This window comes from Nannobrachium achirus (assembly GCF_963921795.1).
Source record: "Nannobrachium achirus genome assembly, chromosome: 1".
Lineage (NCBI taxonomy): Eukaryota > Metazoa > Chordata > Actinopteri > Myctophiformes > Myctophidae > Nannobrachium > Nannobrachium achirus.
In genome coordinates, this window is record NC_137810.1 from 26,176,377 (window position 1) to 26,193,039 (window position 16,663).

General features: G+C 41.8%; 1 protein-coding gene across 3 annotated transcripts in view; it reads left to right on the forward strand.

Moving 5' to 3' along the window:
• Nucleotides 1–16,663, forward strand: part of ddah1 (dimethylarginine dimethylaminohydrolase 1) — an 83,121-nt gene that overhangs the window by 60,745 nt on the left and 5,713 nt on the right. For all 3 annotated transcript variants that reach the window (XM_080739477.1, XM_080739476.1, XM_080739475.1), the window contains exons 2-4: nt 1,637–1,736; nt 4,432–4,505; nt 7,947–8,066. In XM_080739477.1, coding sequence (XP_080595603.1) covers nt 1,646–1,736; nt 4,432–4,505; nt 7,947–8,066 — 285 coding nt within the window. In that variant the 5' untranslated portion in view covers nt 1,637–1,645. The remainder of the gene's footprint in view (nt 1–1,636; nt 1,737–4,431; nt 4,506–7,946; nt 8,067–16,663) is intronic.

Sequence of the window (16,663 nt, forward strand, 5' to 3'; positions counted from 1 at the left end):
TTTTCATAGATTCTATATAGTTTGACAGCATGATCATCAGTGTATTTTCGATTCATGTTAATTTGTGTTTTCAGATATTTAACTACTTGAACCGAAAATAGGCGATCTACAAGCTCACAACGCCTCGCAGCGCGATCTGCTATTTTTGACTAAAGTTCTCAGAATATGGACATTAGGGTTCAAATTGTTAATATAAAAAAGGAGATAAAAGGTTTCTATCACACAAAGATTTGGAGGACCCCCTGTAGTAACTCTGAGGACCCTCTAGGGGTCCCGGACCCCCTGTTGAAGACCCCTGAAGTAGCCAATATGATAAATGTAGTGGTCTCACATGTTGTCACTTTAAGTTGCATTCTGAACACAGACTGGTGCCTGTGCCTGTTGTCTGAGGGACAGAAAGTACTGTAAGTGTGTGTGTGTGTGTGTGTGTGTGTGTGTGTGTGTGTGTGTGTGTGTGTGTGTGTGTGTGTGTGTGTGTGTGTGTGTGTGTGTGTGTGTGTGTGTGTGTGTGTGTGTGTGTGTGTGTGTGTGTGTGACTTCACGTGAGAATAGTGCATATGTTGTGAGTATGTGTGAGTATGTGGCTCTCAGTGTTATCTGATAAGCGTATGGCCAGGCCTACCTGAATGACCTCATGGTTTGGCCCTCCACGACTGAGCAGAAGCAGAGGCCTTCGATTAGCTAACATCTCGGCAGGCACGCTGAGGTCATAGTGAGATAGGGCCTGTGGAAACACTGATGCTGCGCTAACATCACTGGCCCTTCTCACTGTTCCCAGAGGAACCCCAAAAACAGGACAGTAAAACCACAGCGGGCGGTCACGGTCAGTAAGCAGACCAGCCAACCAGCTTGAACCCTATGGCGTTCGGGGCATGTCATGACAGGTGAACATTCTGTGAAAATAGAATAGCAGAGATTTGGTGTAGAGGGGGGGGGGGGGGGGGGGGTTAACGCATAAACCCCTGGGGGACCCTGGTCAATGAAGCATAGGGTTTAAGTGGGAAAAGAAAATGGTTTTCTTGGAAATGCATTTCATAAAATGAAAGTGAAATATGTTTATATGCTATCACATTTGATGTCTTCTGATATCATCCATTCCTTTCTAAGAAGCACCGTGTTATGTAAGCTGATGAGCGATAGCCCAGGGTTCATCCCAAAAGCACAAGGGTTTTTGTTAGAATTTTTTTAAGGACTCGTCGTGTTGGTTCTTCTACCTCTTTTCCAGAACCACAGCCTTGTAAAAAACTAACATACGTCCTCTGAAATGACATCATTTCATGGCTCCCTGAGATGATGTCATGCTGACCTCTTGGACAGAAGACGTTTCCTTTCACTCCACTCATGAGGAAACTGGCTGCTGTCTAATGATGGGCCTCTTACTGTAGGTGTTGCTGGGATATAATCATAATAAAGTCATTTTTGAGACTGACTTTTATCTGCGGCTGTTTGTTCATAAGTGCTCAATATCATTTTATACTCCCACAAGGTTGTGATAGTCCCGGAGCACTTGATGGATGGTTTATAGGGTGTCATCAAGGTGTAATCATGAAACCATTATGTTTGATATTGACCTATATGTCTCACTCTCTGTGTGTGTGTGTGTGTGTGTGTCTTTCTGTGTACGTGTGTGTTCCAGACGGAGGCGATGAAACGTGCACTGAAGGAACTGGATATGAACATCGTGGAAATGGCTGATGAGAATGCCACTCTAGATGGGGGAGATGTCCTTTTTACTGGTACACCAATTCACCAATCACATGGCAGCTTATTGTCACAGATGCACGTATATTGTATACTTTACACTATTCTATCAACAATTAAGTACAAGCACGCCATTCAAAGAAATAGGGAGACAGAAAATAACATGGTGGCTGCGTCCATTGAAGTTCAATAGTGAAGTGGTGCCCTGTTATATTCGGTTCCTCAAGCTCGATACTGTGCCTTACTACCGTATATAGACTTCCAGTAGTATTCTTTACATGGTACTTTGGAATTCATGGGTTTCATTTGTAGTTCTACACCGGCAATGTTGAGAACCAACACAGTAGTTCAGATTGGCGTAGAACATTAGTTCTATGCCAATCAGACAAATTGAAACACCTGTGTTGGTCCTCAACATGACCGTTTAGGACTACAAATGCAACCCATGAATAGTAGTTCATTGTATAGATAGATAGATAGATCGATAGATTTTTATTAAAGTGTCATGCACCAAACGATGCGCAGCCTGCACAGGCTTACAAGACACTCACTGACATAATACATACAGTACACCAAGATACACCACATAAAAAGTTATTTACAATAACTTAAAGTAATAATAATAATGTTAATATTATATAATATATATACATATATATATATATAATATAATTATTGTTATAAACTTTATTTGTGTAGTTAGTTGTATACTTTTTAAAACAGAGTTACCACGCACTTCAAACAGCATTAAAGATAAACATAATTAAAAATAATGTGCGTGAGACAGTAAAAACGCATAAAAGAATGTTCGCGAGAAACATAATAAACAAGCGTAAAAAGTGAAGAACACAAAAACACAAGTGTATAAGGAACGAGATACATTACTGTAGTGTGCACATTCTGATACATTTAGTTTCTTATTGTTTTCTGTCAAGGGATCCTTCAATAACAAAGTGGTCATATGAATCTATCTCGAAGTAAGCACTGTATCTCTAATCTCTCGAGACAGCCTCTGAGGGACCGACGGAGTGGGCGTTCCATTTTCTTTGAAGATGGCTAGCCAGATTGCTGTATCTCTAATGTGATATAGAAATCGTCCTATTCAAATGGAGTTACTTACTTTTATTCAGCACCATTCCACTAGTCTCATATAATAAAGCCTTCTTTTCCCAGTGTAGTCATTGCAAAGGGTCTGATGAATGAATCTATTTTTGATGTCTTACAAATTGTCAAAATGAATAAAACATTACTGTGAAAACCCTTTACTTTCTTCCAGGCAGCAGTGGGTACACAGTCTTGCATGAATGTCAAACAACTGCTGCTGCTACTACTACTACTATTTATGTGCATTCTCAACCTTGTCCCTTTATGAGAATGTTTTTCTGTCAAAGGATCCTTCAAATAGTATTCTGCTGTATTTTGCCAAGGTCTCTGAGTACTGAGCAGAATTTCTGCATAAGATTATCTTTAAAAGGTGTCTACCCTATTGCATGATTACACTTAGAAGCTGACAAAGGCTTTAGAATGAAATAGGTTTGTCTTGGACTACTGCTGTGCACCTTAAAAAATCAAACCTCGGTTCGAAGTGGAGCGGTGAATCTGTGTGTGTGTGTGTGTGTGTGTGTGTGTGTGTGTGTGTGTGTGTGCGTGTGCGTGTGTGTTTGTGCCTGCACAACAGCGCCCCTCCTTTAACTTGTGTGGCCACTCAAGGTATTGCCAGGCTACAGACATACCCAGCCAGCCAGCCAGCCAGCCAGCCAGCCACATAGCCAGCCAGCCACAGACATACCTGTCTATTGGGAGCGCTTTCACCGCTCCAAAAAATGATATGAAAGGCTACGTTTGTGAGTGCGGACTATTGTTTTATCTGCATCCTTTCATGTCTGACTTAGGCATTAAGCACATGTTGCTTTAATTCTATGATTACAGTTAAACCGGCACAAATCACCAATGGATTATAATAGCCCTCTCTTATTGCTCTGGCGCTGGGTAATAAAAGTGTGTGTGCGCAGAAGCAGGAGCATGGTGGTCTTTATTACATTTTCTGTACATTCTGGTACAGTTATGTAGCGAGTGAAAATGTGGGTCAGTGTCTTCCACACGGCACAGGCAGTAAGAAAAGAAGGCAGTAGTACACTTAATTGGGTTTCGAGACGTTGGCTCTGTGCTCTCGTTCCTTCCAGCTGAAATGGGTTTCACATGGCAGAGCAAGAAACATTTCCTGTTGGCAGGGCCCTGACTAACGGCTCATTTGTAAAGGCTAGGCAGTTACAATAGGAACCCATCTCTGCAGCCGCCTGGCCAGGCGTCTCTCCTCCACCGTGCTGACCACAACTGGCCTGTCGTACACGCGGTAACAGTCATGCATTCTCCACACAGAATGCGCTGCAACCACGTTACCTCCCACAGCTTGCACCATGGCTGCTGTTAAACTGCTTATTACTAATGATCAGACTTACATTGACAGAGTTTGGAGATTACACAGACTATTGTCTGTTTACCATGTATGTTCATAACATGCCTAACTGTCTTTGCTATCAGTTTACTGTATATTGTTAAGAAGTGATTTTGTAATGCTGCTGGGCCATAACTAGACTGCAGTAGCTTCACTCCCAGATCAGTACACATTTGGACTATGCATAACTGTGGAGGGCACAGGAGTTTTTGGGGAGCTCTCAAAATCGAAAAAAAATCTTTGTATCAATGGTGTCTGGTTTTCCTCCCTCTCAGGTCGGGAATTCTTTGTGGGCCTCTCAAAACGGACAAATCAGCGAGGGGCTGAGATCCTGGCAGATGCCTTTAAGGTGAGTTGGATTGATGCTGGTATTGTCCCGGCACTTTATCACTATACAGCACTGTATCAGGGGCGAACAAGCAGCATTAGTCTCAAACGTAATTATGGAATTAATCATCAATGGCCATTAATCGCCAGTGGCCTGGGTAATCGAGCATTGTGGTTCAGGCAGGCACAGCAATCAGGATCTCCACACTCACCTCACTCTATCTCCCTTCATTCTCAATCACTAACAAGTTAATTCATACATACACCTATGGCAGTTCTCCACATCCCCATTACTCAACTGCCTTCATTCTCATTTGCTAACAAGCAAGCTAACACATAACACCCTCAGTCTAATTGTTAATTTAGTTTAAACAGAGCACTGTTCTCTCTTCATGCTCAGCATTGGTCACAGCTCTGTTCCTGCAGCTGTCTGTGATCCACCTCCCCAGCCTCCTCTTGTGTCATCTAAGTGAAATGTATGATTCTGTGTATCATTGTATGATATTATATTTTGTTGTCTCTAAACTTAGGAAGGGTTCAATCTTCTTGCAATACAGTAACTCTGTATCTTATGCTCTGCTTCGGGGAGCCACTAGCCACTAGAGTGGAAATGGTACACAAATGGCATACAAATGGGTCTCCTTAAGTGTGCGCCGTCTGGCGTCAGATCCTCAAACGTCCTGTTTACTGTCGCTAAATCTCACGAGAGTACAGTATGTTGCTGGGACAGAAAGGCTGATGATAACCAAGTTCATTTTCTCCTGATTTGTTTCTCTGAAAAAAGTAATTTTAGTGTCAAAATGTTGGGAAGATTGTGTGTCTTGTGGTGACTGGATCCAATATTTTGTTCATGATCTAAAGAATCGTTCACTCTCCCATTGAAATGAATAGACTCCCACCTAATTCCGATCTCCTAAAAAGGCAGCCCCCTGCATCACTCAGATACGGGAAACCGGAGATGGCAGGTCTTTCTTGTCTTGGGATTTACACATCATATCGGCACGCAATGAGTTGCCACGCTGCAGATGACACTGAATAAAGACCACCTGGGAGGTCTAGAACTCAAAATGACTCACTTCTACACTCTGAATGTACATTCAGAACTCAACAAACCAAGAAATTGTCACTGCACCCAAATGTTGAAGCTGTGACAGAACTACTATCATATTCATATCTGGATTAAGAATTATGGTTTTAATAGCCACTAGTGAGATCCTTTTTAGAATAGATCAGCTTGTCGTCTTGCTATTCTCCAATCTCCCTCCAAAAACCATGACACAGCCTGCTGACTTGCTTCAAGTTCACAGCTGGGTCATGTCCTTGAGAGTTCAACTCATTTGACTAATCTCAACAGCACTGTCCTGCTTCCGTTGCACTCGTCTGTATCTCATTTGAATTCCGCATAGTGCGTCTCAAAGTGTTTTTTTGTTATTCGTTTTCCCTTTTTAAGTCTGGGCTTAATGATGCGTCTCTGGCAAATGGCACATGGAAAACCTCTTTAGGGTCCATTGTTGTTTTTTCCCCTTGTTATCAGTTTGTTTTGTCTATCTCAATTCCATAGTTTTCTTTTCCCCTTCTTATCAAATTTAGGATCATTTTATAGCCTGCATCTATGGTACGACCCAATTAACTACAGATGTTGCCCCACAATAAAAATAAATAAATCTACAATGTCTAGAATGACATGCCCAAAACAGGGACACCATGGTGAAAGTTTTAGCATTTTGCGACAAGCATAGAATTGCATTTTGCATGGCATTCTACAGTATTGCACGATCCTTGCAGATTTCAGAACAAAGCCACTAAAATATAGCCTGGTAAACCACCTGGTCACAGAATTCAATTTCATTTTCATTCAGGAGCCTGCTGAATGAAAATGAAATTGAATTCCACAACCGGGGTGGTTTACCCCGGTAACTAAAATAGCATTGTTGAGTTATACTGTGGGCATCTTATATAGACACCACTTCTCTGTAACTAACAAAATACTGACATTTTGTTGGGCCTTATGGTGTAGTGGTAGCGTCAATGGTTTACCATCATCAAAGGCTTCTTGGTTTGGTTCTCACTGGGGGAACATACTTTTGGTTACGTTAGGTAATTAATTTGATGTCAGGTTAGGCCTGATACAGTTCATTTTAGGCATGGTTTTGGTGTGGTTTTGGATACTTGACCTTTATAAGTCATTATAAGATGCTTTATTATGTGTTAGGATTATTGCTTAGGAGGCACCGTGGACTGTAAATTATAATACATTTATACTTGACCCTATAAGTCATTATAAAAAACGCTGTATTATCATTATTGTTATAAAGCATTATGGGTTTTTGTTAGTGCTTACAATCAATAATCATACAGTGTTATAATGCTTTATATTATTGAGATGGGCTTCATTGAAAGTGCTACCAGCTTCTCCAATCACAGTATAGCAGTCAGAAGGCTCAGACAAGCAGCTCTCTAATTACACTGTGAGGCCTGGGGCTCGGTGACCTCACCTCCCAGACACTCTTGCTAACTGCTGTTTCTGCCACTGGGTTGTCCATGATCTTGTTTTAAATGCCTTTTACTGCCACCGACTGCACCTTGTTTTAAACCACCAACAACCATTACGTACCCTTCTTGGAATGTTTTGTCCTCTAAAGGTTAACGTCGATATGGGGCATTTCGATTGCAAATGGATAAATCTGCTGAGCAGCACTGTTCCTCAACTGCTGGCCTGGGACTAGAAGCGGTTTGCATCTACTGGCAGCAAGTTCCCGAGCAAAGTACAACTTATAGCTAGACCGAGGAATATTGCGTTGTGTGTTTGGTCATGACTTTTTGGCTCAAATGTTTCAGACCAATGCACAACCAACTGAGAACCATAATGGTAGAGTGTCAAGAATGATTGAGGAGAGAAGAAATGACACGGCAGCAAGTTGAGAGTCACACTGTAAAACTCTCAGTGTAAAAGCTGCAAGCCATAACTTTTATGTCCTGAACAGGATTTCAACCCAGGTCTCCTGCACGTGAGACAACATGAACATGCTAATAATCTTCCAAATAAGAATCCCCACTTGGCCTGGGAGAGATGTTGCACTTATGAGCTTGAGGCAGTGCTACTCTTCAACCAGAAGGAGTTCTACCTGACACCAGGATCTAAATTCTTCAATGTTAGAGTAGTAGTGAGACCACCTCCAAAACCACTGCAAATGTGCTAGTTATATGTTGTATTAACATACCTACGTTAAAATAATATCTTATTCAATGAAATATGTTCATTTTGATACATGTGTAGACTCTCATAGTTAAATGAACACTCAGCATTTTACAGTGCCTCTTTACATTGTAAATTAATGGGATGAACTTAACATTACACCTTCACTAGAGAAAGGGGATTTTGTTTATTTAGTTATTTATTTTTTATTACTATGCCTATCCTGTCACAGCTGCCATCACCTAATGTTGATGTTGTGTTTTGTAGGACTATGCTGTGTCAACCGTTCCTGTTATGGAAGGATTGCACCTGAAGAGCTTCTGCAGCATGGGAGGACCAGGGCTCATCGTCATTGGCTCTAGCGAACCAGCTCAGAAAGCCCTCAAGGTACGGAACAAAATTCAATGTGGAGAAGATACAAATAGAACTCAATTATGAACTTTCTAGGGCACATACCTGTACCACACATGGGCACAACGTGCCCACTTCTCATTGACCTATGGTCATTCTCCTGCTCTCTGTCCGTCTTTCTTGTCTGTCTCTCTGATCGAAATAAAGCAGAGATTCTGAAAGAATAATCTAAAATCTTCCAGGGTAGGGAACCACATGTGTGCGTGCGTGCATCTGCAGTATGCTTACATGCATGATGCATACAGTAGTTTGTTATGTGCATGGGGCCCCACACACATGTGTGTCATTGCTAATCCGTAAAGTTGGTCATGTGGGAGTGTGCAGACTTTGGACGAGCATGTGTCAAAAATAGCCGATCTTGTATATTGTCTACTTTCGGAGAATGTTCACCTTTTGTCGCCTAATATTTTCCTATTGCTAACAAGTCTAAATGAAACTATAGACATTGTCTGGGACATAACATGTAATCATACCGAACACACAAGCATTTATGGTGGTCACATTCAAGTCATATGACCATGGTGTAGAGTTAGTTTTTGGAGCGGTGATGGCTGCTTCCTACTTTTGACTTAGTGTGTCCGGTGTCCCTATGTCCCTATGTGTGGTGCAGCACGAACAGCTGCAATAACGCTGGGTGACCAGTGTCAAGCCTGGGAGACCAAGTGGCGCTGTTGAGCAGCCTAGACACACACACACACACACACACACACACACACACACACACACACACACACACACACACACACAGGGTATAGCTGCTCAAATGCACCACTCCACTTCGAACTAATGGGCTTGATTTTTTAATTCTGGTTACTATTTAGTCCTCAAAAATCATAAAATGCGTGTTAGTTTGTAAAGGTTGTCTTACCCGGAAATAAACCTGTAAGTATGATGGAATTTTATTGCCACCGATGATCAGCTACTGTATCATCCAAAGTCCAATGCAAAAACCCCACCTTTTTTTAGAGAACCAGGATTAAGGTGCTAATGTCCTGCTTCCTACTACAGAAATAGACCATCCCTGGATGCCTCTACAGGTGTGAACAGCGGAGTGCTTTCCATCAGTGTGAGTTAAGAACAGTGTGTGGGATATCACTCATGCTGACTCAGAGCAGATTCCCCTACTGTGGTTTGTACCTGCCTCACGCACCAAGCAGACCGAAACCACCTGTCACTTTGATCTCCCCATCAATTCATATTCCTGCTAATCTAGGGATTGCCCCTGGTGTGTCATGAATTCCTCAGCCTACAAGTCAACACTATATTGTGCTTAGATTAAACAGGCCAAGCTCATTTCATTAACGCATAAAAGGACGTCTGGATCAATAAAATGTAATTAAATGACAGACCTCGGCTAAGTACAGAGGATGTAAAAGGAGACACGATTAACACGCTGGCTAGCAGAGACAGGTTTTGCTCAGTGAGTAATATATCTCTGCCACTCCACTCATGGAATTATCTTAAACATGTCGAAAGGTAATGCAAGGACATATTCTAAGTACTCCATATTGTAAGAAAACCCCCCGTTTACACTGCTTGGTGAATGCTTGCATGTACACACGCACGCATACACGCGTGCGTGCGTGCGCGCGCACACACACACACACACACACACACACACACACACACACACGTACTATAGTTTCCCCGCACACAAGCATACTTGCAAACACTCTGGCCAATCAATATTATTTGCCTCCTTAGTGTGACAGCTCCCCCTACTGGGCCAGACCTACACCAGGTTGAAGTAAGTCATTAAGTGGAACCTGCTCAGCACATCTCAGACGGAATAGGATTCTAGTAAGATATAAGATATTCTAGTAGGTAACAGTCTTTTTGACTAAAGCTATTGTACCATATTCACACGGTGGCTATCTAGCGCTTGTCACACTGGGGAAACATCCCCCAGGTATGACGTAAAAGCTAAATGGCCACCGTGTGAATATGGCCAATGTCTTCAAGCAGTTGCCATTGCTAGTGCTACAGTAGAAGAACCAAGTTGTTGCTGTCTAAACTAATCTCTTCATTACAGTGCACCCTGGAAGACAAACACCTTTATAAAAAGCTAAATATGTGCACCAGTTAAGTTTATATTACAGAAATGCAACGTTGACTCATTAAGATTCCAGACTGTTAACGGCAATTAGCTGCTGGATTGAGGAGTGGTTGTTAGCAAGTCCTAATGACAGAGTCCTCGTTTAGTAATTACAGCTTACGTCACCCCCTCTTCCAGCAATTAGCTCCTGTTTTAAAGGACTTTTAATGACCCTGGATTTCTAATGTCTTAGAGGGGGTAGTGAGATGGTATTAGTGCTCCAGTAATGAATACAAAGTGCTTGGTTTCTATGTGAATCCAACTCGTGTGGCACTAAAGCTCTCTTCTACTTGTATCCTTGGCCAAAGCCTTTAACTTTGAGCCTTTTACTAAAAGCTGCTGCTCTGATGTAATTGAGACATCTTGTGATTAAACCTCATGAAACTGCACGTTGAGCATTCTGTTAGGATGTATTTGTATCTAATAGGGCATTTCTGATTTCAGTGCCATACCTTATTAGCTCTGAAGTACCGTGGCCATAGACAAGCCCTGACGAGACACAAGAGTTGGCAGGATTACAGTACATAACATACTAAGAGTACACACTGTATCCTTAGTGTGTTATGTTATTGTACTGACCAGACTTAATACATTGGTAGATTGTGGTTGTGTGTGTGCGCACGCTCTATCTAGTATGTGTCAGTTAGTATGCAGTCTCTAGTTTATGTTTAGGTCTCTGACGGTGGAGAACCCGCGTCGACCAGATGGATTTCATCATCCAGACGTACTCATGACAACGGTCATCCCTCTACTGCTGTCATCACCAAACTTAAGTCATGAAGTCATCCTTCCCAAATACCCTCTGTGCTCCCTTTTACTGTCAAGCGCACTATTGCATTCCTAAGTGATTTAGGGTCCCAGCTGACATTTGACACCAGTGACCCAGTAGTCCATTGAGCATAGCTGTTGTCATGATTTCATTATTGCTGAATCCTCAGGTTTGGGTGTGTATACTTGAGTAAGCATGTTTGCAGAATATTCTAGATTACAGCTTTTTGTTGAGTTTAAGAGTTGTAACTCACTGAATGCCACCCTTGATTAAAAATCTACAAAACTGGTGCCAGCCATTTTGTTTAATTTTGCCTTTTTATGGGGGCCAAAATCATATTTTGTACTTAAATTACATATATAAATCTATGCTTCTATCGAAAGCCACACTACCCCTCTTACAAAGGAAAACATGTATATTTATATATATATATATATATATATATATCCTATCATTAGATTTGGGCTTCAATAGAACATGTGTAAGATGTCTTGATCATCATCATATGTGTATGCTGTCATTGGGCCTGTGTGCAATCAGGAGTGCAATGGCATGTGTTAACCACCAGGTGGTGGTCTCCTACTATCTGATCAACTAACAGAAGAAGGAAGAAGACGTCCATCTTGTTTTTGGTTTGGGCCTTGTTGTTTACATTTTGGCCAGGCCTTTTAGCTAGCATGCTACACACTTCGGAACCCTGGCGATCGCGATCAAGGATAGATGGAGCCGAATGGATGGCACCGCTAGAATTGTGTGATTTTTCTGCGTTTTCACGGGAAGTGTATAAACGAACGTTTTAAGATAACATTTAAACGGCCGGAACCAATGTTCGGCTATACCGATTTCCCGTCGGACTGTGTTACACTGGTGCTACAGTCAAATCGGCCGTATCGCTCCGGTCATGGAGGCTCATGGCTAACTTCTAGAGCGATTTTTTTGAAATTACAATTATGAAAAAATGATAAAACTTTTGATTAATTAAAAAGACGTAAAAGACGTGTATGGCACCGAGGTCCAAAGACGTATAAGACGTTTATGGCGTCCAGTGAGTGTTAATGTATCTCCATATCCTAATCACAATTATCCATCAACATATAGTACAAACCATCCCATTATTACTGTGAAACCAGAACCAGACTTGGTATCAAAGGCAAAGAAAGAAACTGCCTTAGTATCCCAGCCAGCTGTGGTATTAAACTTATACAATCTATCTTTCTATCTCTGTGTGCATCATAGGTGTACAGGGTATCTTGTCACATTGTCATGTTTAATATAGGCTAAAACCACTTAAACCCTACTTAGTTGACTGGCATCCCCCAGTAGCCTGTATTTGGCACCCTCCTTCTATCCTCTAAACCAAATCTCTTTGCTGAAAATAGCAAATCTGCAATTTTGCCTATTTTCATGCAGATGCACCTCTACCGGTAGGTGCAGCAGTCTCTTTCTCTGTGCCTCTCTGTCTGTGTGAGGGGGTTATACCAGATTGGGTCTGTTGATTTCATTAATGAGAGAGTCATTGACATTGACCATTGCATTGAGGAAACAAAAAACACATCCATTATAATGGGGTTTCCTTTAAAGTACTGTACTTGAATAGTTCCTCAGCAACCCCTTCAACCCTTCCTTTTCCTGCAGTCATCTTCTTCCTGATGATTAAACACCTCAGGCTGCACAAATAAACACTCACATATCCGCCAATAATATTCTCAAGAGAAAAAAATGTCGGGGATCAGTCACAAACATTACATCAACAGGAAGCCATATTCAGGCTCGTAACAATTTCCCCAGCTGCCTTGTATATTAGTATTTGGAAGCAGATTCGTGTACTGTTAGAGACTGCCTTATTTATTACCGTTGAATGAAAAGAGCCATTGTGAAACCTTTTAAAAGCTTCAACAATTCAGAGTATGCTGATGACCATGGTGGAAAGGTATCTACTCCAGTAAATGGCTCATGTTGTTGTGGCTCAAGGGGATTTCATTACCTTCCAGTAAATATTTTGTTTTTGTGACTGAAGTAATTTCTGCTGCCCAGTTCCCACTCCGCGTATTAACTGGACCTCAGCCACAGTCCAGAAGGCTCTGGCTACCTTGGTCGGTAGCCAGCATGACTATTCATAACTCTCCAACTGAGAAACTGTACAGCAGACATTGTCAAACATCTTGGTGCTGTACTGCATACTGAAAATACTAAAATCCCAAAATCATCAAATAATAATGACGGTTCACAGTCACTGGGAGCCTGTGATCATGCCCAGATCAGTTGTAACACAGATAAATCTTCCTCTTACTTTTATTCTTTACATTGGACAATTCAGTCATTCATGGCTGAGGGAAGACCACAGTTTCTTATCGCAATGTCTTTTAGAATTAGCAGCTCAATATAAACTGTCTACCAGATAAATCCTCTATTGTACTGTAGTAGACCTGTATTAATCCCAAATAACAGTAAATTATTTTATAAAAAATGACATGTTAGTGTTCATTTGTACACTTCACACGGATTTGACTCTCTCTTGGACACATTCTGAATATAGGCATCTCTCTATCTGACTGTATGACATATACTGTAGATGTCTCTATCTGACATTATGGCATATAGACATCTCTGTCGGACTTCATGACACTGGTTAAAGAGTTGTAATCTCTGAATTGTTTCCTTTATCCTGCTGAAGTATTCGTGTGACTGAAGACCACATCTGAATGTGCTTAGGTTATCTTAACTCATTCCCTGCCAGGCCCGATAGTCCCGAGATTATTCCAATGTCTTTCCCCGCCAGGCCCGATAGTCCCGAGAATTAAAAAAAAAAAAAAAAAAAGATTAAAAAAAAAAATTTTTTGACCCCCAAAAATGGAGTAGGCATGATAGCAATCGCGAAATTGCATGTTTAACCCCCATAGCAACCCCATCTTTCAAGCATGGCAGCCATTTTGGCAGCCATCTTTGTTAAACATAGTGGCTGTTATCTCATGAATGCCTGAACGGATTTCCATTCGGATTTTTTTGTTTGAAAGCTGTGAGCAATGTGGACACACGTGGTGCATTATCTAGGCATGGGTGTGCATGATCCGTGCACACCCAATTACATGGAAGTCTATGGAGACGAATGGCAGGTGGGAGTACGGAGGTATGTTAAAATGGCGGTCAATGTGTTAATATGCTTGGCCAGTTCAACCTAGATGTGTGTACATGTGTGACAAATCTTGTCCAAGGCCAGGGGAAGAGAGACAGAAATCTATGACATAACCAAGCAATACTAACCCATATCATCAAGTGATACACTTCTGTTGCAGTGCAGTGACGGCGAACAGGAGACCAGCTCTGTTGATACTGTGTGTGACATTACTGTGGGCGATTTTCCAGAGGAAATGGTTACATTTCCCGGCTCAGAATTGTACGCAGACTACACACGCTATGCATTAATTCTGTTTGCTGGGGGGGATGAAGTCCCATATTGTTTGCCTTTTCATTTACAGCAGGGGTCTTCAATGTTTTCAGGCCAAGGACCCCTTAGTTGAGAGAGAGATGAAGCAGGGACCCCCACAACCTTTTCATAGATTCCATAGTTTTCTCGTTTGACTGCACAATCATCAGTGTATTTTGGATGCATGTCACATTGTGTTTTCAGATATTTAACCACTGGAATACTTAATAAACTTGACCTTTCACTCTGTACTTAGTCTGCTATTTTACCCTCTAGTCTACACCAAACCTCTTTGCCAAAAATAGCTGATCTACAATGTTGGCTAAACTTCCCAGAATAAGGACACTAGAGTTCAAGTGGTTAATATAAAAAAGGAGAAAAAAAGTTTCTATCACATAAAGATTTGGAGGACCCCTTGTAGTAACTCTGAGGACCCCCTAGGGGTCCCGGACCCCCCGTTGAAGACCCTTGTTTTACAGAGAAAATTGTGTGTGTGTGTGTGTGTGTGTGTGTGTGTGTGTGTGTGTGTGCGTGTGCGTGCGTGTTTGCGCGCGTGTGCGTGCGTGCGTGCGTGCGAAAGCGAGAAGATAAGGCTGAAAGTGTGTGAAGCAGTGAGGATCGGTATGAAAGGCTATTCTCTCAGCTCCTCTCTGCCAGACTGTTAATCCCCCTGTGTGTGAGAGTCACGGCTGGCGGTCACGCACAAGGACAGTGTTTTCATTTAGGAGCGCTCACATAACACACCCAGACATGACCTGGGAGAGCTTCTGGTCCCTAACACTCTCTCTCTCTCTGTGTGCCCCCCCCCCCCTCTCTCACTTCATCTCTCCACTCATTAACCACTTCAGCTCTGTATACATTTCGGTCATTTGAAAATAGCCGATCTACCAGCGATGCAATGCATAGTGAGATTGTAGATCTGCTGTTTTAAAAACGTTTGTATTGATTGATTGAATACTTTATTAGAAGTTTGCATAGGAAAAGGTATGATGGTACAGTTCACTGTTACAAGGTCTACTAAAAGGAGATCCTAGAAAAGCACTTGGCTTATTTCCACAGGAAACAAATGTATACATATGTAAACTTGAAATTCTGCATAATGAATACTTATACTTTTTGATATTTAAGTGCATTTTAGTACTTTTATACTTTTACTCAAATACATTTTGATTTCTAGACTTTTACTTGTAACAGAGCATTTCTATATTGCAGTATTGATACTTTTACTTTTAAGTAAAACATTTGAGTACTTTTTCCACCTCTGCTCTCCAGCCACCAGAACCTCTCTGGGGTCAGGTCGGGGAAATACGTACAGTACATACTACACACATATAGACAGAAATACAGGAAGTATATTGGTAGCTTCTTGAAAGAACACATTGATTTGATTATGAGTTGTTTTCAATTCTTAAGTAATTGATACAATGGAGTACACAATGCAGCCCTGTATGGCCAATCCATAAGTACTGAAAAAATGAATTCATATACTGCAAGTAAATCTCTGGTGGTATCACTTTTTCTCACGGAAGCTAAGTGTCCTGGTCCTCCCCACTGCAGCAGTTGTGGACACATCATCAGCCACATAGTAAAATCACAGTCCATTTTTACACTCTCAGGGTCAAATGAACAGTCAGCATTTCACTGAGCACATATACCCCACTGTACACAGAAACCACACAACAAAACATAGAGCACAGCTAACGGTTAACTGTTCTGTTTTTTGTAACCGCCGAAGTCCAACATCACTCACAACATGGTAATTATATAGCAAATCTAGTTTGATTGTTTGATGCATTATGCCATTGCTCTACAATCTACATACATGATTGACATGAACTTCCATTCTGTATGATAAGTTCCACTTCACGGCCCGTCGTGAACTTTTAGATCGACTATTTCCGGCACGTGACAGCTTCATGCAACAAAGTATAAACCAGGCTTGATGTCGGCCTCTTCACTCAGTCTCAACCGCTGAAGATGAGGTTTGAATCATAAACATTCAGACACACCTGCCTCCCCTTTCTGGTCATAACATCCTCGACTCACTCAGTTTTTGGCGACCTGGGCACCCCCCCCCCCCCCCCCCCCTTCAAGACCGGTAGATTACATAAATGAAATGACATCGGCTGTGAAAGAATGTCTGTCTGCTCTGCTCCTGTGTTCTCCATTAACACCCCCCCCCCCACCCTCCGGAGAGTGGTTTGGGTCAGTAAAAGAATCTGTTTCTGTCTTTGCTACTGTGTGTCTCTCATAGCCCACGCCTTGGGACTGTTTTTGTTTTGTCT